The sequence below is a fragment of the Gopherus evgoodei genome, chromosome 22 (genome assembly GCF_007399415.2).
Source record: "Gopherus evgoodei ecotype Sinaloan lineage chromosome 22, rGopEvg1_v1.p, whole genome shotgun sequence".
Lineage (NCBI taxonomy): Eukaryota > Metazoa > Chordata > Testudines > Testudinidae > Gopherus > Gopherus evgoodei.
The window spans coordinates 10,887,971-10,912,388 of record NC_044343.1 but is presented as its reverse complement, the minus strand read 5'-3'; the positions used below and the strand labels follow the sequence as shown (position 1 = coordinate 10,912,388).

The window sequence follows — 24,418 nt, the reverse complement described above, 5'->3', positions numbered from 1 at the left end:
CCCTTGTTCCTTTCACTGGCTGTGGATATCACCAGAATGGATGGGAGGGCATGAGAACAGAGACATTCAGACACCTGGGACAGAACATAATATTTAGATTTGTCGCTTTTTTGAGGCGGGGGAGAGACAAAGGCATCTGCCAGAGAGCCTCAGCAGGGTCCATAATTGCCTTATTAATAATAGGTAAGGCCACTCACGAAGGCCCTGCTGTGCCAAAATGTCAACAAGGTGGTGTGAGGATTCTTTAACCTCCTCCACCGGGATCTCCAGGATTAAGGCCACCCTCTTTCACAGCTCGAGTCACCTTGTCAGTCCTAAGGGCAGGCGAAATGTCCCCTGAGCAGACTGCCTCATCAGGAGAAGATGAAGAAGAGGCCAGCACAGCTCCTTCATTAGCTGTCCGGCAGAGTCCTTGTGAACTGCCTCTTGCTCCTTGGTACTGGGCCCAGGAACAGGCAGTGCCTGACAAGTAGACTCCCCACCTCTCTTCGACAATACAGAGCAGGAATGCCTCATATGACCTTCGAAACCAGGTAGCAGTGCCTTGGTGGAGTGTAGTGAAACTGGTTCCAACACTGGGAAACAAAGGAGCCAATCTCCGATTCAGAGGAGGACTATTATCCCTCTGCTGATCAAGGGGGAGCTGCTCCCGCCAGAGACCAGTGCCGAGTCAACGGAGCACCTTCACGAGCAAAAACTTTAGCCTGGCTTCTGTCTTTCCTCATCTGAGGCTTAAAGTCTTTGCAGATCTGGCAACAATCTTGAATATGAGCTTCCCCGAAACACTTTCGGCAGCTTGAGTGTCAGTTGCTCACTGGCCTCAGCCTACTGCAAGAGAGACCAAGCTTGAAGCCCAGGGACCAAAGCATCCCTCAGTCCCAAATAATGTGAAAAAACCCAACTGGAGACTGGGGAAAACACATGTAACATTAAGTATGTACTATCTACACCATTATGAACCAGTCAGAGAACACTTCAACCTTCCTGATCACTCAATTACAGACCTCAAAGTTGCAATTCTCCAACAAAAAAAACCTTAAAAAACAGACTCCAACAAGAAACTGAAAAATTGGAATTAATTTGCAAACTTGACACCATTAAATCAGGCTTAAATAAAGACTGGGAGTGGATGGGTCATTACACAAGGTAAAACCTATTTCCCCATGCTAATTTTTTTCCCCCTGCGGTTACTCACACCTTCTTGTCAACTGATGGAAATGGGCCATCCTGATTATCACTGCAAAAGATTTTTTTTTTTTCCTCCTGCTGAGAATAGCCCACCTTAACCGATTACTCTCTTTATAGTTAGTATGGCAACACCCATTGTTTCATGTTCTCGGTGTGTGTATATACATATATATCTTCCTACTGTATTTTCTACTGCATGCATCCGATCAAGTGGGCTGTAGCCCACAAAAGCTTATGCTCAAATAAACTTGCTAGTCTCTAAGGTTGCACAAGTACTTCTCGTTTTTGCTGATACAGACTAACACAGCTACTGCTCTGAAACTGTCACTATGAATCTAGGAAACTGTTTACAATGAATTTACAATGAACACAGAGCACTTGCTAAGGCCAGCCAAGCAATTCCAAGGACAATCCCGAGTAGTAAGGAGGAACTGAGAGGGCTCAGGGACGAGTGGGACTTTTATACACCACGCAGTAGCATTCAAGTTGCTACGACAGGTATTACTTGAGGGGAAAACTTCCTGACAACTGCAAGCAAGGGCGCATGCACATCAGGAGTGGAATGATGCGCAATCACTCGAAGGACTAGCCTGTGTAAACATTTGTTTCCCTAACCCTAACGTTCACCTGAATTGTCTCAATGTGGTCAGATTATACATTTTTATGAACACTAAACTCCCAACATGGCAGCACTGAGATACCACAGCAATGGATGCCATTTATAGCAGAACAGAAACAGGATTATGAAAGTAGCTATTCCTCCTAGTCCCAGTGTGTCCCTTTAGTCACCCTCCTGAGCTAACTCGTATTTCTATAAAACATGAAGGCGTCTTTTTATAAAAAGGAGTTAACTGTACAGTTGAGAAGTTTGGTGTATATTTCACTGAGTACTACCTGCAAGATTTATATGGCAGCAAATAATGGGCACGTTTAGCACAGTAAAGAGAGAAAGTTTAATACCTGTATATTTACTTGATAGTCTGTCGGCCCATGTATTGATCCATACAGTCCAAACCCAACTACAAATATCCTTTTGTTTACTGAGAACCTGTAAGATTTAAAGAGATATTAACAGGGAAAGTCAGCACAAAAAGGCAAGCTGGTCTGCTCAAGTAAGGAGGATGCATAGTGACCTTAGCTCAAAGTTTGTTTTCAGGTCTAAGACTTAGTGAATTATGTACTGTATTTTAAGTGTGCTTTTCAGTAAGGTCTTAGATCCTTGAGAGTTAATGATTTGCACTAAAGGAGAATAAAATTTTGCATTCTGCATCCCTAAAACCACCATAAGCAATTCATGCTGCATCATTAACACTCAGATTGACCCCACACAGAACAGGATTAGGTGGCTATGTACATTGTCATATGTGAGCTTTCATTAAAAACAATGAACCTTTCTAGCCCATAGGACTGCAAAGACAGGCTCCAAGATGTGAACCTAAGCCGATGCAGTGGGTCTTCCGGAATCTGGAGAGGCTGAAAAGAAAGCCAAGAGGGATGAGCTGCTCCTACTCACCTCAGTGAGGTTAACACTGAAGCCAAATAAGAATACTTTAAATGTCAACATTAAATATTGTGCACCTGATCACTGAAGCAGAATCATTAAGTTAACGTACTTGTGCATAATTGCTCTGTGTATTTGCAGAGAGCAGCTAGCTGCTGTCAAGATTGCCTGGGTAGAGAAAGCCTGAAAACTCCTACACTCCACCTTATTCAAAAGTTATCTTCACTCCCCACTCCATGCCCACAAGACAGGAAGGAAAAGAAAATACATCCTCCTTCCCCAGTCCAGAAAGCCTCAACTACTTTCCAATTGCTGAAACACTAGATTGCTTCTCACTCCTCCCTGGATATCAAAATTGGATATCCCATTTTCAACACCACCTCCTCACCCCGTCAGACAACAGCTGCAACGTTAACATCTGTTTGCAAAGCACCTCCAGGGTGCATTCAAAGTTGATCTGCAAGCAGTGTAAAATATTTCATATCAAAACTGCACAGCAGTTCAAATAAGTTAGACAACTTTAACTCAAAGAGAGATCAGTGTCAAGAGGTTTCTCAGTGTTAGATCTTTGCTCTAAAAGTTTCCTGCTGTAATAGCCTCTCCGGCACAAGGTTTTACCCTGATGAGGAAACTAAACCACACAAATTAAACATAGTTCTATAGTCACTCCAAGTCAGCAGCAAATATGGGAATAGCCCAGCTCTGCTAGACTCACAGTGCCTCGCCCTAACCACTAGGCAACAATGCTTGCAATCAGTAAGGGGAGCCTTTAATTGAGACAGCCTTCACTTCGCTGTACCCATTAAAATGACCTTGCATGAATCTATAGAATGATTAAAGGATTAGAAAACCTGCCTTACTGTGATTGAGCATCTTGAGTCTATTTAGCTCAACAAAGAGAAGGTGAAGAAATGATTTGATTATAGTCAAATCAGTATCTGCAGGGTGAACAAATATTTAATACTGGGCTCTTCAGACTAGCAGAGAAAGGTCTAACAGTCCAATGGCTGGAAGGTCAAGCTAGACCAGTTCAGACTGGAAATAAGGTATACATTAATAACAGTAAGAAATTAACACTGGGACAATTTATCAAGGGTTGTGATAGATTCTCCATCAGACTGGATGTGGTTCTAAAAGAAGGGGTCTCATTCTGGGGCAGTTCTCTGACCTATGCTATGCAGGAGGTTGGACTAGGTGATCACAATGGCCCCTTCTGGCCCTGGCATCTATGAATCTACAGTAAGTTAGATCTACAGAAACCAGCTTGATATTAGTAGAAAAGCTGGTGCTTATCTTAGTGTAGCAGGTAACTGGCACAGATTTAACAGAGCACTGGTGAATCAACATGTCGAATCACCCAAAGACAAGCCATGATTTGGCCATAAGGCTGCAGGAAACAATCAGTAAGTATCAGACCCTTGTCTATCAAAAAGAATGACTGGGTGCATTTAAGGTGTGTCTACGCTAGAAAGTAGAGCCATTTTAAGCTACCCAGATGTAATTAAAGCAGCAAACCCTCCACCACCACCCAACGTGGGCAAAGTTATTATACAAATTATAAGTGAGCTTATACAGATATAGCTTATTCTAGTTTTGGAAGCAAATTATGTTATACCAGTACAGAGCACCTTAACTAGCATAACTGCATGCATGCTAGGGGCTTATACCAGTAAAGAAAGCCACACCCTATCCAACAGTTATACTGGTAGAACATTTTAGTGTAGGCCAGGCTTAAGCCCACTCAAAGCTCCACAGAACAGTAACAGATGAGCAGCGGAATTAGCAGTAGAGCTGACCTGATCCTGTCGCTAGTCCCACTGTACCCCCAGCGGCTCTCCACCTGCTGGAAACGGTTGATGCTGCACTCCTTCCCTCTCAGGCAGCAGCGTGGTCTGTCAATGAACTCCACTCGGGGTTTTGGATTGACAGTGAAGTGGAGAAACAGGCTAACCACTTCCCGGTCAGTCAGAATTCCCGACTGGGCAGGCCCTGCAAAGGAGCAGACAGAGAGCAATGCTGTCAACACTTAAAAAAGCAAAATTTGCTGCAAGTTTTACAATGGAAGGCAAATTTATGCTGAGAATACGAGTAGGTGATTCCTACATAATGTACACGAGGAATGACACACTTTTCCCTCAGGAAAGTAAGCCAGCTTCACTGAACACAGTACGCTTGGCTGCTTTCTACCTGCACATCGACATGTTGTGAGACTACATAGCAGCAGCTGGTCTGGCATGTATTATCAATGCACACTTCCATACAGCCAACATGCTGTTACTTATTCCACTTGCCTGGGTTCTACTGGAAACATTTAAGAATATCAACGACATGCAGCTAATTTCCCAACCCTACCCCTTTGAGATATCTGTTTATATTTTATGTGACGGTTACAAAATCTACACTCATTTAGTTTATTACTTCTGCTGTAAAGACCCTAAATGGGATGATGTAATGGGATAAGTACAGCAGGAAGAGATGTAGATATTAAAAAGATGCTGTCACTGTGAAAGGTAGCACATTTTAACTGTCGAGACTGACATGGTTTCAGTTAATACCACTACACCTGTGTACTCCCCACCATTCTGGGGGATTTTGTTCCCACTTTAATAAAAACAAAAAACCCACTACACTCCACATTTCTATTCCTGTTGCAGTATGCATCTTTCATACAGACAAAGAAAACGGACTATAGTTAAACAGAGGGGTAGCTGTGTTAGTCTGGATCTGTAAAAGCAGCAAAGAATCCTGTGGCACCTTATAGACTAACAGACATTTTGGAGCATGAGCTTTCGTGGGTGAATACCCACTTCGTCAGATGCATGTCAGATGCCACAGGATTCTTTCCTGCTTTTATAGTTAAACAGTAACCGTATACAGAAAACTAAAAACCAAAAAATTCCTCTCATCTTTCTGTACAGTCATCTTAGGCATTCCTTCTAAAGGGACACTGAACTCAACCAATTTCAAAAAGAAGTTTAATTGAATGGTTCCTGTTGTGCAAAGCACCCTTTAAATAGTATGTCCTGACTAATTCCTTGCAGAAGTAGCTTTGCTGGTCCTGTGTTTCAAAGAAACTTCTGTGTACGAGTGAGAAAGAGTTAACACACAACAATGAAGTAGATCACACACAAAGTTGCTGTCAAATGCACACAAAAAATCTCCACCTCTTTTCCAGTTAGTCATCCTAAGTGTTCTTTGTAACTATGTTTGGTTACATTCAGTGACTTTTATGTTAACTGTGCCCCTTTAAATAGTCTTGAAAGTCAGGTGTAAGATGGCACATGACTGCAAGAGACAAGGATGAAACAGAATTTAAAGAAATGTGTTTTGTTAACATTTAAATGGCTTTACAGACACCTTGATCAGCAAAAAATTGCTGCAAGCAGATCATGTCTAAACATACCCAGTGCTGAAACATTCCAGAACCAGGAACTGTAGCAAGTTACTTGTTCTAAGGGGATAGGGGTATGGCAGACCTGCTAGCCAGCCAAGGTGTATTTATGCTGATCTCCACTTTCTATACTAAATTATAAGATGGTTTTGTTGAAACCAACAGCTTCCAAAATCCTCTCATCTAGGCTACCAGTTCCATTTTCCCACCTCCACTGTGGTTGACAGATGCAAGAGGCCTTGCTCTGACAATGTTAGTTTAGAGGACAAAAGTGCAGCAAATCCAAGTTATTCATCCTTATTGAAGGAGGGGCTGGATAGTATAAATTGTTAGGATATTTTAAAGATTGGAATGAACACTGGAAGAACATTTGCTATATGTAATCTCAAAGCAAGATAGTAACAGTGATTTCCCTGCTATTGGAGAGACCACAACTCAAACAAGCAATCATAACAGACCACAGAACAGAGGTCCTGGCTTTCCCTAGAGTGAAACTTCTCACCCTGGAACACCGAAAACCCATGCAAGCCCCCTACATAACTGAACTTGTCATCCATAAAGTCTGAAGGGGAAGAAAAATCCAGCATCTTCCAGAAGGAAAAGACCGAACAGGCAGAAATTGTTGGCTTTACTGATAAGAATTTTGACCCTGTCAAGAAGAAACATGCTTTCTTTAGTCAACCAGATGCTACATCAGAACTGGAATTGATGCAACAATCCTGTACCCAACTAAGCAGTGGTTCAAACATGAGGAACAAACTGCACATTGTGACCATGGATATCAACTTCAAGGTGGAGGAAAGCCATTGAACACGTACAGCAGACCAACAGGATTGAGCCACTCAGTGAGAATGGACTGAATCTCTGACCAACAAAAGGGTTAGCATGTCAGACAACATCCAAGTCAGTTCAGAGACAGACAGCATGGCAGTTACTGCTGATTTTTAGTATACCCGTCTCTTTAAATATACATTATATACTTTTTTGGTTATTGTGGCTGTCATTACCATCACCTTGATTTTTCAGTTATTTTGCAGAGATCGAAATTCATCATCAAGTAATGGAAGCCACTCCCTCCTTAGAACGGACCTATCAAAGTAAAATTTGTGTTCGTGCCCCCTTCTGCTTCTTTATAATGTAGAAAGGTGATCTCTAGACGTTTCTAAATGGCACTCTGCATTTTTTTTTTAAAACCACTAGAAATGTCAAGTTGACTTTACTCCCTGGAGGACTGGAGAACCTCTGAGATAAATCATAAGAGACAAATGAGAAAGGAAGACATCTTTAGTCAGATTGTTTAAACCAAGGGAACATCTTTAACTTGCACTCCTGATGGAGGCTTAGGGAAAGTGTTATTTGTGAAATAACTAACGCCTCTCTCCCTTCAACTGAGGGCTGAGAAAGCTTCCATTCCAGCCATCTACTCTGGAGAGTCCATTGGCAAAACTGGGATGCCAACACTAGATATTCCTGATCCTTTATGGTTAAGAGGAAGCAGAAAAGCGATACTTGTGTTTCTTTATGATGAAAGTCTGAACGGCTTACAACTCCTCCTCCCTTTGTAGGTCACCTTTTGGAACAGGATACACCACCATTACCACCACAGTTCAATATTAAATGTTAGCACTTTTTGCAGTCTACTCTTTTGAGGGAACAGAAGAAGTATATTCCTATTCAGATATCATGTCATTTCCTTTTTTTATATACTCAGTAGTAAAACACATAATATACAGAGGCAACAGGACTTAACTTTCAGAAAGCTACTGTTCTTAGGCTCTTCATGGGATATTTAAAACTGAATTACTGATAAGCTGTGTGATGTACCTGTAGCTTTTGATGTCCAACAACAAATATCTAACAAGTATTTTGAGCAGTTTAGGATGTTCTATGAAAATCTCTTTTGTACATATACTTGATTCTCTAAGATTCGGAAGCGGAGACCAGGTCTCCCAGAAGCGCCTTTATTCAGTTACCTGCTGCAAACTCCTCAATAGTCATCAATGGGAAGCGAATAAGAGAAAGCGCTTTGCCCAGTACTTTCCGCTTGTTCTCTGGAATCACCTGAAGTTGCTGCCGCTGACATTCTGCCTCCGACCAGCGAACCACTGCATTAAACAAACGAACCTCCCGAATCCCCAAGGTATCCCGCTCCAGCACCGCAACCAGGGTGTCTGTAAGGCAGGACAGCAACAACTTTAGGCACTGACCCATATGTCCTGATTTTTAAGTGGCCAAAGTTCCCAATGCAGAATCCCAAGGTGAGGAAAAGGGTCGGAATTCAGAACTGCAGGGCTGCTCCTGAGCGCTGTATGCCCACAACCAGATGAGTAATTCCATAAGTAGGCATGCCACTGCAACAGCAAGCAGTGCCTACAGAGTGGATACGTTTACTAGTGTGCAGTAAAAGGAATTTCTGGTTACCTACAAGTCAAACACGAACACAAACAGGATAAGAGCCAAAAAGTTTGTATTATCCATGCCTTAATTTGACTGTTTACCCCACTGGCAACAGAAAGTGAATATTTTGACTTTTAAGTTCCATTTATGAAACGTGCAGACTACAGTGTCTCTGGACATAAAAATATTTAACACCTGACTCTTGTTTCATGTCAAAACACTGCCAACTCCTCCCACAGAGGGTATGTTAAACCCACCCTCCACCAGCCAACAGCAACAGAAAGGACCGGCCCCAGAGATCAAAGTGTCACAGCACTAAGGGATGTGAATGCCAGTGTCTAGTTCTAAGTTCTGCTGAGAATCCCTTGCCCCTATATGATTAAGCCCAGGAACTGTCAGTTCCAGCCCTTGAGAAGCTGGCCCTAGACAGCTAGGGCCAAAACCACAAGAAACTTTTGTTACAAGCTTGACTTTTAGATTACACGGTCTGCAGAAAGGGGAAAAAAAGCTTACCTAAATCAATGTCTGTGAACCCTTCAGCATTGATGGCATCTGATGTGTTCTTGTCTATGTTCTCTAGGCACAAGCTGGCCAGCTGAGGTTCATCAAAGAGTCTTGCCTAACAACGAAGCATCCATCATTAATGCAAAGAAAAAGTTGTTTTTGGTTCCTTATTTTCAGCTAATAATGATTTTAAAGCATCTTTCTCCAATGATTGGATTTACCACTAGTTTGCAAGCCAAATGAATTCACGACACAGGCAACATAGCTTAGCCTTTCACAGCTAGTTAAGGAAGAGTAACAATATACATACTTGAAGAAAACTTGGCTCCAATTTAGCTGAATACATCTTCACTTAAAAGTTACCTCAAGTTAGAAAGAGACTTTGAAGAGTCCTGTTAACTAGCACCATGTTAACTATAACTGTGTAGGCAGCAGAGACAGGGACAAGACAGCTTCAGTGTGTCAGATGATAGTGGGGTAAACTCTACCAAGTTACATTTAGTTTGATTCAATGTTTTTAAATTAATGTTAAGAAAGCCCTTTATAGAAGGGCTTCCTTTGAGAGCAAGTTTAATTGAGAGTGCTACCTCAGAAGAAGGGGAAGGTAGTGCCTGAGTAAATTGGGCCAATCTACATTAATGAAATTTGAACTGTACAACTTCACCAATGTCATTACATCAAGTGAAAATGCCATAGTATAGACACAGCACATTGATGCAAAAGTGAAACCAGTAATATACCGAAGAAACCTGCACTCGTGCAAGTTCTGCTTTGTGCCAGGGCACTTTGTTTACACGAGGGTTTGCAGAGGTGTAAATAGATTGATTTACTTAGAGTAAGGAAGTTCACGATGGTGTAAGTGGACTAAGTCTGGTCACACAAGAGTCCTCCTTAGAGTTTGGAGACACTCAGAGTGGCTCTATGCCCAGCGTAAGCGGCACCAAGGTCTCCAGATTGAATGCCAAAGACTCAGCACCAGAGTGGTTCTGTGCCCAGCATGGGTAGCACCAACATCCTGAATCCATCTGGTACCACCCTCTTCTATGCCTAGCATAACTATCATCAAGGTCCTTGGAGTCATTCAGAACACATGGGAATAAGCAGAGGTCACCTTGAAGAATACTTCCTATGCTCCATGCTTTGTCTTTTCTATTTAGACTAAGCTCTTCAGGGCACGGATTTTACTAAATACGTACAGCACCTAGCACAATTGTGCCACAACATGCTGGGAGCTCCATGCACTACTGTAATACAAATAATGGCTAAAAAGGTGTTTTGACTTAGGAGCCTAGACAGGATTGCATTCAAGGAGAAGCTGGTTCTCTAGGTGCCTCCTGCCTCAGACTTGTGCAAGGCTTTCTGAGCCAGAACTTAGTTACACCAGCTTCAAATGCTGAGACCTCAAGCGCACCAGAGAACTGAAACATGGCAGAATTCCCTGCTTTAATAAAAGCAGCAAAGAATCCCGTGGCACCTTACAGACTAACGGATGTCTGTTAGTCTATAAGGTGCCACAGGATTCTTTGCTGCTTTTATAGATCCAGACTAACACGGCTATCCCTCTGCTGCTTTAATAGTGACTCAGCAAATTCAGTGGTGAAGCAACCCAGCTAAGCACACTGGAAGGCCTGCGTGCCAGCACTTTCAATGATGCAGGTAAGTCCTGGCCATCTTAGGCTTTGAAACACTCTAGGTCGCTTCATATCAGACTTACAGGAGTCTTGGTGTTTGGCAGCATGCTCTGCTTTTCTTCATGGCTCAGTGACATTTGCAAGCACATCTGGCACCAGCACACCATGGTCAACTATGAAACACAAACAATGAAGACAGCTGGCCATCAACAGATGGTTCAGCTACACTGACAGCGTTTTCAAGCCCCTGTTGATCTAGATCATCTCATCCAGCCCCGCAATGATCTCCAACAGAATCTGATCAGGAGTGTCACAGATGCAAATCATAGTTGCTGAGGATGAGTGGGGCTCTAGGACCAGGGAATTATTTGCAACCAGTCTTGTGGGAGACATACCTTTGCAAATCTTAAGTCTGGAACTCTCATTTCAAGACTATTTGTGCTGCGGTAAAAACGGACTTTTGAGGTTGATTCCCAGGCTAAAGGACTGGACCTGGCCTTGGAGCCAGGAATCTCTTATCAGCCAGTCATTGAGATGCAGCTCCACATAAATATGCCTGTTTTTCTCAGAAAGGCTGCCAGTACTGCCAGACATTTTAAGAGCCTCTGGGGCAATGCAGGGTGAATGGAAAGTACAGAGACTAGTGATTACTGTCTCCCACACACAATGGAAGATGTTTCTGATCACCTAAGTGGATCACAAGATAGGAAGGGTGCTTTAAGTCAAAAGCCAGGAACCAATCTCGTGGACATGGAAAAAGGAATATGGAAAGCCAATGTGTCCATCTGAAACTTCAGTAACTTGTGTATTGCTGAGACAGTGGACACTTTGGTACCCAATATCTTGTGTCTGAGACTTTAATACAAGCAGAATCCCTTCCTCCTGTACTGGAGAAGGACATCTATAGCTCCAAATGAAGAAATTACTGTGGGACAAAGTTTTATCCTGCCCTGGCAATCTCTGAAGTTACCCAGTGGGGAGCCAGATGTTGACACAAAATCATTACATGAAGACTACCACGAGAGGTCTTCTTGAGATGGACTGTTTGTAATCTTTTCCTTCTCCCATTCAGTGAAAAAAATGGAAGATGAGGGGCCAGCTGCTGACAAAGCTGGGAGTCTTTGAAAACAGCTCTAACAAAAAAGTCTTTCCAGCTCAGGACAATGACTTCTGGTCTTGGAGACCTCAGGCGGCTTAGCCCAAATGGCCAAAAGGGCTAGGGTGCTAATCCCCTACGACTTCTACTATTATTTCATCCCTAGAGGAATCCGCGAATCAGACAGGAGCCAAGATGCAGGTACAACATAACCTGAGTTGAGGTGATCAGGGCAAAGCATCTCAGAATGGATATCAGGCCATATCCCAGACAGTGAGGTAGAATTTAGGGGCCCATACATTCTAGTACCAACCTGACCTGAGCATAGTATGGGGAAAACGTAATAAGAGGAAGCTCTGATTCGAAGAAGAAAACAGAACCAATCTACGAGGGCATGCAGAAAAACAGCCCTTATTCATGACCAGCACTTAGAACAGAATAAGGAGTGCAGCAGCAATTACTCAGCAATCAAGCACCAGGACAACAATGTACACCTAAGTGCCCATTACTAAGACACGAAAAGTCAAAGCATTAAGTGCCAGAGATCCCAGAACCAGAGTATCTAAACAAGAGGCAAACAAAACTTGAAGCAGTCCTGGCAGACAAATTCACACTGATGCTCCAGATGTTGAGGCACCAGAGACAGCAAACACCAGAGATTCTGGAACCAATGAAGGGCCAGACCACTGATGCAGTAACCAAATGACCGGAGTGAAGACGACTTTCTTTTTCTGTTGCTCTGAAGAGCAATGCTGGGAAGCAGAGTCCCGCAAGGAATCAGTAGGCCAGCATCATGACTCATTGTTAAGGTGGCCCTAACTGCAACAGATGGAGGTCCAAATTCCAACTAAGTGCTAGATTCAGGAAACAGGATCACAGAGCAAGTTAACAATTCCTGGCATCAAAGCATCCTGCCACAGGACAATCTGGTCAAGTCCCTCAGTGCCAGGCTGTCCTAAGGCATGTATCCCCTTTGATAACTGCTCCCAACTCAGCAGAGGGAAACTAATAATTCCTCTAGAAGAGCGATGCCATCTCCATTGTCTAAGGCGGCTGTCCCACTGTATACGTGACCAGTAAGAGACCTGCACAGAACAGGAGTGAGACATGCCCTGCCCTGAAGCAGAACAAACAAATTGTGTTTATCCAGACATGCAGGGAGGCATCACAGGAGGACTACGGTTTAAAACTCATGGGTTTGTCCTCAGCCATGATTAGAAAGGCCTTTAGTGGCCCAGGAAAGGCTCAGATCCCTAAACAAGAGCAAAATTCCTGATGGACTAAAAACTGGCATAGAATTTTATAAATATTAACTTTTTCAGTTATAACAAAAAAGCTTCCTATGCAGAAAGACTTAATTTTCACAAAATAAATCAGCAGATGTAATGAAGGACCCACTAAAGGCTGATGTGCTGTCTGCAGCAGTCAGAAGGAAAAGAATGACAGCTGAGGCCCCAGCTCAGCCTCACAAGGCCACTGACAGGGTCTCACAGCCTCAACCAACATCACTATCCACAGGTTCCATACCTGTGCACATCACCTGCAGTGGAGATCCGAGCGGGCACTTGTTGAGGAAAAAGACCACCATCCAGTTACTTGCAACAAACAACTGTTTCATCTTACCTCTCATTTCCTTCCCTAAGGAGAAAAAGGCCGAGCACTTTCTGCATCCTTCAGAAGTGGGGGGATTCTGGTATTATAAAGAAGTCCTTCAAAGAAAAGGCCTTCTAGATGGCTGCCAGTGGGCTTCATACAGTGAATATTTAATTCCTGGAGTTGCCTTAAATTTGATCAAGTGAATACTTTATAGTTTCACTTCTTTAGATCACAACACTTGTTTCAGGCGGATGAAGCCCAGTAAAGTTCTCTTGTTAGAGAGCAATTTACTATTGTCTCACCATCACGGCACTAACAAGGCACTTGGCATACCAAAAAAAGTTCTTTCTGGAATAGTGACAGCAATTGGTATAAGCACTTACAATTCATGCTTTACTATTTAAAGGACTATATCATTCTTCATTAACAAGAGAACTCCTGCTAGTCATGCGAGAATTCTGGACTAAAACAATACATCAGAGCACAGTAAGCCGTTCCATTTCAAGCCATGCCACCTCTTTTGTGTGGATCCAAAACATCCTTATCCTAGATAATATTAAGCTGCTGCACCTGTTTAAAATGACTTGAAATGCAAATAGCCTCAGAACGTACCTGGGTTAAGAGCATGAATGCGTTGTCTGCTCGGAGGTTTTTCTTTAGGAACTCCACGCAGTGGGCTTCAAGTGCAGGGACAGCGTATTTTTTAGCTGTGTAAAGTGTTGTCATAACAGTCTCTGGGCCAATCTGAACCTCGTCCGAATAAAGAAATCTGGAAGTATGCAAACAAGTACTGCTCTGTAAGCCTGCTTTAACTAGCTGGAAGACAGCAGTAAGAGCCAGGACAGAAAACTCTAATTCACAAAGGCTATGTGTTTTCTCATCATGCTGGTGCAATTTCTTATTTTTAATAGCAGCCATTACCCTTCCCCACTCTGCCACCATGATAAACCACCATTCCAGTTTGGAATAACTGTGACTCTCTCATTAAAGGTAGTGTACACATGGAGCATTTGAGAGAGATCTTAAACTATACAAGTCTCATGCTAAATGGTCTAAAAAACATATGCCTGATGCATGGTCAGAAACTGTTCTAGCCTGGCCTGGGTTTGGCCTGTCCATGCTGAGTTAGCTGAAGTGTTTCAAACTGTTCAATTAAAAGACTAAATGGAGAACAGAGCTTCAACCATGACGTGACTAGTCACTAATTGTTAAGATGGTGTTATGTACATGGGTTCAAGTCCAATTCAGAGGATAAGGATTTTATTGGTCAAACCTGTGGTATAGAAACATTCAAACAAAGATTTACACTTAATGCAATGTGATATTTCCTTCATCTATTTTTCGCATTACACTCTCACACACCCTTACTGTGATGGTTCTTCAGTAGGAAACCTCACGTTCCACTTCACTATGTCTGAGCTAGCAAATTATATCAATTGTCAGATCACTCAAACAACCGAGTGGTAATAGAAAGCAAAATAGTTAATTACAATGAAAAAAATCAAGTGATGGCTTAGTAGTAAATGAAGCCCCTGGGTCGAATCTCAGATATGGTCTCACTCTTCATAGCAACAAAGGCTGGGAACGCTGCTTTAGACTCTCTTGGAAGGTTAACCTAGCCAAAGGAAGCAACCCATTCTACTGGGAAGTGAGTTAGTGACGTGAGAAAGTACGTTTCTTTCACATGGTGGAAAACCAGCCGCCTTCATGAAGGTTCAGGTCTGAGCTGACCCTCTCTCATCTCATACACAAACACACTGCCTAGACACACAGGGACACTTCATCCAAGCAAGTTGCTCAAGGGAGGTAGGGCTCCAGTCTAGTGGGATTTACAGCACAGAGGAGAGGTTCCAATCCTGGAGACACTTGAGGGTTGTGTCCTGCTGAATTCATTGAGACCACCTGCATATGTTAGCACAGGACTGGGCCTAAGACAGAAGAGTAGTAAATACAACAGTCTGATTTTCTTTAAAACTTCAGTGGTTTAATGCAGAATTTATTTACATTTATTCCAACAGCACGAATGTATTTAGTGACATATGCATTGAGCACATGAAGTTACAGTTAGTTTATTTATAGTGCTTGAGTCCTCCTCTCGGGTGTGCTCTTGCCAGGTCTTCCAAACTTCCCTAGCAGCCCTGTGCCATGGCCATTATTTATATCGTAGTTGCAGCTGGCGGCCCCATTCGGTATCAGAGCCCCTCTATGGGCCCTGTACAAACACACAGTTATGGACCACGCCTTGGGGAACTTATAATCCGGTCTCCTTCTGCTCAGGGTGTGGGGAATATGGCTCAAAAAAACCACCCATCACCACAGCAGGTGGCTAGACTAAGGTAAGGCATTTCCTATGCTCGCAGCCCAGCTGTCCTGAGAGGCAGAGAACCCAAGCCACGATATCAGTGTGCTGTGCTGCCACTGGATTGCCAATATAATGTTCATACCAATACTTCTGAAGGCACTTCTCCCTGCACACAGCACTAGCCACATGAGAGAGCCACCAAAGTTCAGTCTGCCTGGTTAAAAGGGCCAATTTAAAAAGCTACTGAAGATCCTTGATAGCAGCCATAAAAGGTCTTATTTCTATTCCCAGCTCCTACCTCTAGCAGAACTTGGGACACCTTCCGCCTTCTCATCTTGAAGGCCAGAGAGCAGATGTCTGCAGCTAAACCCTCACTCAAACTAGGTCACTAAGCTGATCTTTCATTTGCTAAGCTCTGCTAAGAATATAAACTAAACTATTGTGTAAAGTCAGATCCTGGATAGTAATTTAAAGTAGATTGAGGTGGTTTGTAAAGCACATTGAGAATTTACTATAGGGTGCTCTATAAATAAGTATTTGTTATTAACACCATCAAGCCACTGGTTTATGTATTTTGTCTCTCTTCCTCACATCAATCTCATTTTTACAAGGTTAGCATCCTTTTATTGCAAGCTAGTTTCAAAAAATTAATTAAGCAATTATTTGTACTACAATACTGTGCTTTTCAGTGCCGTGGCTATGTTAATTGTTTTGTTTTAGTATCAAGCCCATAAACAATGCATGAAGCCAAGGAAATAACACCAGGATACATAATAGGCTTTGAGAAAAGTTTATGAGTCAGTCTGACTTTAGTATCTACACTGCTAAGAGCCAAGAAAATTTTAAAATAGCCAATATCCAAATGGAAAAGCAGACTGAGGCTACACAAACCTAAACAAACAAGAGCCCACTGCGAGTTAATGAAAACAGAAGCAAGAGAGTAGGACTACCATGCAGACACAACCACACATTAAATCACTGGTCCACCAAGTTTGGAGTCGAGCTCCTGGCAGTGGCCTGTAACTGAACTTTAAGGATAGCAAAAAATGCAATGCTGAACATTGATGAGAAATTCTTCCTGACCTCATGGTATCAGCTCATGCCCTGAACCATATCCAGGAGACCGCTTACTTCCACTTCAAAATTAGCATGAAGACAAGGGCTAAATTCCAAGAAAATTGTTAAACAAAGCACTTAAGCTTCACTACTCAGCCTCCTCATTGTGGGAACATCGCTCCCATCTTTCCTTGGTACTTCTAAACTGACAGCCCATTGAGGCAAGAACCCTGTCAATGTCTAAAGTTATCTACAACAAGCTGGACCACACAAATAAAGCATGAACTTCATTCATCCATACCTTATAGTATGACTATAAGCGTTAAGAGTCATTAGGTTATCCAAGTCTTATTTTTCTTTTCTATAGCTAAAAAAAACTGTTTTCTTTTCTGTTATTTGACTGATAAGGAATAGGGTAAATGATCATTTCAAATCATCTTCCCTTGAAAGACCACTTCATTGGCCTTTCAGCAACCACACTAAAATCTCAGGCTTTCAGAAGATATCAGTGAATAACCTCAATTTCAGCTTCTCTTAAACTCAATGGCTATTTTAGTTTGGCTTTATTTTTAAAAATCAGATATTAAAACTAACACACCAGCTTTGTTTGGCTGGATATGGACTGAAGTTGAACCAATCAAAGGGTCTCAGTTCCATAGACAGGAAACACTGGCTTTTTGGTTGTTTTTTTTTGGGGGGGGGAGGGTGGATGGGGGGGGTTTCCAGGTGCTTTCATCTTAAATCATATGCATCAATTGAAAGGGGGTCCTGAGGATTTCTAACCCTTCATTCTAGGGAAACATTTTTAGTCTTTAAGGCTCTGCTTTCTCTCTGATGTCTTATCTAAGGCAAGAAGCACTTTTTCTGAAAAGGGAAGCAAAAAAAATATATACATGGTCCAAAGCTATATATAGGCAGTGTTCCTGACAACCTAAGAGGTGGAAACGTGTGTCAAAGTGAGAAGATGGGAGCAATTAAGTCAGCTAAAGAACACAGATTACCAAAACAAGACAATTATTGTTCATTGCATGTGTAAACTTGATGTTCCATATTAATGTTTACCCAACTCATGAAAAATTATTCATTAGGACACCTGATAGCATTTTGCTTAGATACCAGGACTCACACAAGGTCTAAGACATCAATTTTGCAGGCAAAATGTGGCCCTTTAACAAGCACAAAGCACTCCCACTGCCTTTAGTGAGAGCTGAGAGCATGCACCTGAAACCCATAGGAGCTTCCAAGTTTTATGGCAGCTTTAAAAATGACATGAACATGAGGTTATAGGTAGGGTTGGCAGAATTTGATTTAAATCGTTAGCCATCAGTAAATGTCAATTTCACCTGACACAGAAATGGATGAAAAAAATATCACAGTAGTCATTACAAACAGCATCCTCCGCCCCTGGAAATGCAAGAAGCCATCTGCACCCCATGAGGACGGGGGTGAAGGGGACAAGAGCTATCCAGCAGCAGGGAGTCCTCCCTCATAGCAGCGGATTCTTCCTCCTCCTCGCAGTTGTGGCTGGGAGTCTCGGTCTGCCTTACCAGGACCACAGCCCACCTTGCAAGCGCAAAGTGGCACTGGCCCTGCAGCGGCCCAGTGAGCCCCCTGTAGCCCTGCTATGAAAATGTATTAAAATCGATACAAATCAGAAAAAAAAAACGAACATTAATGGCTGAATTTACAGAAAAATAAAAATCAAATTCTGCCAAGTCTTGTTATAGGTTTGGGGTTCTCTTGTCTTACTTCCATTACCCAATACTAGAGGCTAGGAGCCAAATCCTCAGTTGGTATCAGTTATGTTTTCACTGACTTCAACCAGCCGAGACCCAGCCATTAAATCCTTTCATTTGGAAACAGGTTTTCCTCCAGTTTCCAACTGAGCTTCAGTTGTAACTCATACAATGCTGATGGCTTGTCTACATCAGAAAGTTGCAGCGCTGGTGAGGGAGTTACAGCGCTGCAACTTTGAAGGTGTACACATCTGCAGGGCATCACCAGCGCTGCAACTCCCTGTTTGCAGCGCTGGCCGTACTCCCGTTTTGTCTCGGGTGTAGAGGATCCAGCGCTGGTGATCCAGCGCTGGTAATCCAATGTAAACACTTACCAGCGCTTTTCTTGACCTCCGTGGAAGGAGGAAGCCTCTGGTAATCAAGCTGGTCTCCTTCCCTGCGGTTTGCTGGGTGGCTCCGGGAATGCGAGAGCAAACCGCGGCGAAGCTGGTCTCCTTTCCCGGTTTGCTCTCTCGTTCCCGGAACCCCGAGCAAGCAGGTCTCCTTCCCTGCGGTTTGCTGGGTGGCTCCGGGAACGCGAGAGCAAACCGCGGCGAAGCGGGTCTCCTTTCCCGGTTTGCTCTCTCGTTCGCGGAGCCCCGAGCAAGCAGGTCTCCTTCCCTGCGGTTTGCTGGGTGGCTCCAGGAACGCGAGAGCAAACCGCGGCGAAGCGGGTCTCCTTTCCCGGTTTGCTCTCTCGTTCGCGGAACCCCGAGCAAGCAGGTCTCCTTCCCTGCGGTTTGCTGGGTGGCTCCGGGAACGCGAGAGCAAACCGCGGCGAAGCGGGTCTCCTTTCCCGGTTTGCTCTCTCGTTCGCGGAACCCCGAGCAAGCAGGTCTCCTTCCCTGCGGTTTGCTGGGTGGCTCCGGGAACGCGAGAGCAAACCGCGGCGAAGCGGGTCTCCTTTCCCAGTTTGCTCTCGCGTTCCCGGAGCCCCGAGCAAGCAGGTCTCCTTCCCTGCGGTTTGCTGGGTGGCTCCGGGAACGCGAGAGCAAACCGTGGGGAAGCTGGTCTCCTTTCCCGGTTTGCTCTCCCGTTCCCCGAACCCCCCTTGAAGCCGCCCAACAGCACTGCAGTGTGGCCACATCTAACACCACTTGCAGCACTGGTTGCTGTAAGTGTGGCCACTCTGCAGCGCTGGCCCTATACAGCTGTACTAATACAGCTGTAACAACCAGCGCTGCAAAATTTTAGATGTAGACATGGCCTAAGAGTGCTATATGCTTCCCTCCTCTTTTGAAGAGCACTAGCGTCCATATCAAGACATCTCTAGGAACAGGATTTATTAGGCCTGATCTAAACAGTTTAGTACCAATTTAATGATTTCAGATAAGTGTGATTTTTGACAGATACAGTTAAATCTTTCAACACTGACGATATGACTTCACTAGCAACGTTAAAACGCGGCTGTGGTAGCACTTTAACGAGGCTGTGTAGTCACGGCACCAGCGCTGGAAGAGAACTCTCCCAGAACTGTTAAAAACAAAAACAAATTAAACCACCCCCACGAGGGGAGTGGCTCTCAGTGCTGGTGCACTGTCTACACTGACACTTTACAGCGCTGAAACTTGCAGCGCTCCCAGGGGTGTTTTTTCACACCCCGGGTGAGAACGTTGCAGTTATTCCTACAATCCTAGTGTAATTGTGTCCATGACAGGAGGCCACACTGTTTCAGCAAATCAGCTTCTAAAGCAATACAGTTAAAGAGGTGTAAACACTATTTAGACATGTCCTTAGTTAACCTGTGCAGCAAAAACAGCAGAAGTGCAAGACATTTGTGTAGGTCTTACATAAACAATGGCTGTTTTTAAAAGGTTTATCAGATATGGAATAGAGGATTTACAAAAATTAGTATTTAAAGACCATGTTGTGCCAGATAACAAGTGAGATAAAAAATGTGATATAAGCTACTTGACTACCTCCGTTTTAACCAACAGGTACAAAGGATTATTTGTATTTGAAATATTCTTGTTCACAATAACCTGTGCCCAGTTATAAGTTAGTTACACTGTACAATAAAAGAGGCTTACTTTAGCAAAGCTAGGAAGGCCGCAGGCTCCACATCAGGCAGTTCAATCTCTGTAGAAGTTGTGGCCATTCCACCATTAAACATTGCATCGAAGACCGCACTGCCCACAGCCAACACAAACCTAACATTTAAAAATAAAAATAAAAATCCTACATTAAGCTACATTTTGCTATTTTGGGGGAAAAAATCCCATTTTTGTTTCTGCTCCCCCTACCCATCCCAAGGGGAAATCAGTTATTGTTGACAGTACTAACGTCAAGCAATCCACTTCTATCCTAGGCCTCATCACTACTATATTACCAGCAACACCAGACAAACGTTGCAAGCTACTATTTGGAAGTTCCTCCCCCTCAGCCCAGCATGCAATGAAAAAATAATGGCTCCTGTAAAGCCAGAGTTTATGCATTTTGTAACAGACAATACATGTGCTAATGTAATTGTTTGCACTTACATACCACCTTCATTGGAGGACCTCAAAGCACTTTACAGTCTCATAACCCCCTGTGTGGTAGACCCATTTTACAGATTGAGAACTGGAGGTACAAAAGAGGGTAAGTAACTCAAGGTGCACCATTGAATCACGAAAGCTGGGAACAGAACCTAAGAGTATGTCTAAACTGCAGTTAAAAACCTGCCGCCAGCCAATGCCAGCTAACTGGGCTCACAGAGCTGGGGTTAAGGGCCTGCTGAACTTGCAGTGCCAATGTCCGGGCTCCACAATTGAACAGACCCTTAGCCTGAGCCCAAGTTGGAACAGGCCAGCCACAGGTGTCTAATTGCAGTGTAGCTGTACCTTAAAAGTCCTAATTGCTCTGTGCTAAAATACTGGACATCACACCCAGAAAACCAAAAAGGAGTTTTAACAAGACTCAGAGGGGCAGCCATGTTAGTCTGTATCAGTAAAAACAACCAGGAGTCCTTGTGGCACCCGAGAGACTAAAATTTATTTGGGCATATCCCACAAAAGCTTATGCCCAAATAAATTTGTTAGTCTCTAAGGTGCCACAAGACCTCCTCAGTTTTTACTTACCTTTACTGTTTTCCATCCTTCTATCTCCCCATTAGTAATGGGACATTAAAATTTATTTTTGATTAAAGTTAAAAAGAAAATGTGCAAGTTCCTTACATACACCAGACCCAGATCCTCCTCCAAGCAGTCAAACATATTCATCTCCCCAGTTTTGTACTCAACCTTCCCACAAAAATATTTAGCAGCAGAGAGCACTGACTGGCTAGCACTGCATCCTGGGAGGAACAACCTTTCCTAGTACTCTTTATTTAAAAAAAAAAAAATGCTCCAGTCTCATTTTCTGTAGGGATGTTTACTATTTCTGGTCACACAAAGTCCAATGAACGTAAGAATGGCCATACTGGGTCAGACCAAAGGTCCATCCAGCCCAGTATCCCGTCTGCCGACAGCGGCTGATGCCAGGTGCCCCAGGGGGAGTGACCCTAACAGGTAATGATCAAGTGATCTCTCTCTTCCCATCCATCTCCACCCTCTGACAAACAGAGGCTAGGGACACCATTCCTTTGCCATCCCGGCCAATTGCCATTATTGGACTTAACCTCCATGAATTTATCGAGTTCTCTTTTAAACCCTGTTATAGTCCTAGTCTTCACAACCTCCTCAGGCAAGGAGTTCCACAAGTTGACTGTGCGCTGTGTGAAGAAGAACTTCCTTTTGTTTGTTTTAAACCTGCTGCACATTAATTTCATTTGGTGGCCCCTAGCTCTTATATTATGGGAACAAGTAAATAACTTCTCCTTATTCACTTTCTGAAGATGTTGTATTATAAACCTAAAAAACAGGTAACATTTAAATGCAAGCACAAAGTGGTAATGGTGGGTACACACAAACCATTTACACACTGCAACTAACACAAAGTCACATTCCCTACCCCGAAGAATATCAATTTGGAGTGCTGTCTCAAAACAATTTAGATGCTAGAGAATCTGTTCTTTACAATTTTTTCTTATAAACGCAAGCCAACTTCATCTGTTGACAGACACCTCTAGCTAAAGAGACATGTAAGAATTACAGTATTTGGTCCATTAGGAAACATGCAAATATGAAAGTTATGGTGCCTGCCATATGCATCAGAGAAGCTAAGTTCTGAAAAATGTACTTAAAAATTTAGACACAAGTTCATCCATTTTTTCCTGGGTGGTTGCAATCTAATAGCCCCTGCATCTGAAATACAGTGAAGACCACTAAAGTAAGTGCATATATTGCATCGAGGTTTTCTTTCCACAGAAGAATTTGGGGAAAAGCTGGAGCTGTGACAGGACTGAAACCACTTCCCAACTGCTGTCATAAAGGAACAAGCTGGAAAGTTCTAGAGCCTCTGGCTGAAGCATGCTCAGTACGACAGAACCCTCAACCTAGCCAGTGCATCAGAGGTCCAAAAGTCTCAAGACCTATGGGGCTTCTCTGTATGAGAGAAAACATGAGACACAAGAGTGTGAATTCTGTGTACATGGTATCTTTAAAGACCCTCTTTTCCCACACAGCAATATTGATAATATTTCCCTTTTTGTAAAAGAGATGTTCCTTTCAGCAAATTAAACAATTATTTTATGCAGAGTACTTTATAAGTTAGTAAAATCCTTATATGCAGAGTTGTTGTAGCCATGTCAGTCAGTCAGTCCGTCCGTCCCAGGATACTAGAGAGACAAGGTAGGTGAGGTAATATATTCTATTGGACCAACTTCTGCTGGAGAGAGAGACAAGCTTTTGAGCAACTCAGAACTCTTCTTCAGGTATGGCAAAGGTCATCATCATCACATTCCTATTACATCTCTGGCGGTTAGGGAAGCGACGAAGCTCCTCCACTTCTGTCTGTTTCTGGCAAGTCTTTCAATGGTTCCCCAGGTTTTTCAGCTCAGCTTCCACAGCTCTTGGCCATGTTGTTTTCAGGCAGCTTCATTTGTGCTTACCTTCAGGTGTCCTCCTTATTGCTACTCTGGTGATAGAATTAGTTTCCACCTGAAGCACATGACTGATCCATCTTCAATGCCTCCAAGCAATGATGGCACTCAGATCCTCTTGGCTGCACTGTGTCAATAGATCTTGGTTTGAGATTGTTCTGGGCCAAAAGACAGAGGATTTTTCTGAGGCAATGAAATGAAGACAGTTTGGACATGACATACTTCCTCATTCCCCAGGATTCTGCACTATAAAGTAGTGTTGAAAGTATGCAGCTCTGATCAACATCAAACTCAAGATTTGTGTTGTATCGATGATTTCCAGGCTGTATTTAAGCTCCTGAAGGTGTTCCTGGCTTTACTGATTCTGATCCAGACGTCCTGGCTTGTTACACCCTCCTGGCCGATGGTGCTGCCCAAGAATGTGAATGTTTCTATGTTGGTGAGAACATAATCCTCTGTCCGTACTGATGATGAGGCGGCAATATTAAAGGTCATGCGGTTGATTTTCAGTCTAATCTGCCGGCTGAATGCGTTGAGTGGAGTTGTTTTTTCTAGTATATGGGGTTGGGTATGCGATAGGAGCGCGACAACATCTGCAAAGTCCAGGTCTTCAAGAGATGAGAAGAGAATGTCATTTAATGCCTCTTGGCATGTCTTCTGTTGTACAAAGCATTACCCAGTCAATAGCAATGCTGAAGAGGATTGCAGACATGACACACCTCAACGTACTCCTGTTTTGACTTCAAAACTGAGCTCACTGTGATCAACACTGCATGTAAAACTGAAATAAAAGCTTTTGATGATTATGATTATACGGAAAGGAATTCCAGACGCCCGCACAATGTGCCATAGGCTGGTCCTGTGAATGCTATCAAAAGCCTTCTCAAAAGTCTATGAAACTTACGTAGAGTTGCTGTTGCCATTCTAGGCAATGTTCTATTATATTTCGTAAAGTGAAGATCCGGTCTGTGCATCCAAGCCCTTTCCGAAAACCAGCTTGCTCTTTCTGAGAATGCTATCA

At 43.2% G+C, this 24,418-nt stretch overlaps 1 protein-coding gene across 6 annotated transcripts in view; it reads right to left on the bottom strand.

Moving 5' to 3' along the window:
- BTBD2 (BTB domain containing 2) overlaps positions 1-24,418 on the bottom strand; it is a 40,238-nt gene that overhangs the window by 9,002 nt on the left and 6,818 nt on the right. For 5 of the 6 annotated variants that reach the window (XM_030540155.1, XM_030540150.1, XM_030540151.1 and 2 more), the window contains exons 2-7: positions 20,468-20,587; positions 13,917-14,073; positions 8,991-9,096; positions 8,054-8,251; positions 4,486-4,678; positions 2,149-2,236 (exon numbers count right to left, since the gene is read on the bottom strand). In XM_030540155.1, coding sequence (XP_030396015.1) covers positions 2,149-2,236; positions 4,486-4,678; positions 8,054-8,251; positions 8,991-9,096; positions 13,917-14,073; positions 20,468-20,550 — 825 coding nt within the window. In that variant the 5' untranslated portion in view covers positions 20,551-20,587. The remainder of the gene's footprint in view (positions 1-2,148; positions 2,237-4,485; positions 4,679-8,053; positions 8,252-8,990; positions 9,097-13,916; positions 14,074-20,467; positions 20,588-24,418) is intronic. The other variant, XM_030540154.1, reaches the window with a different exon arrangement.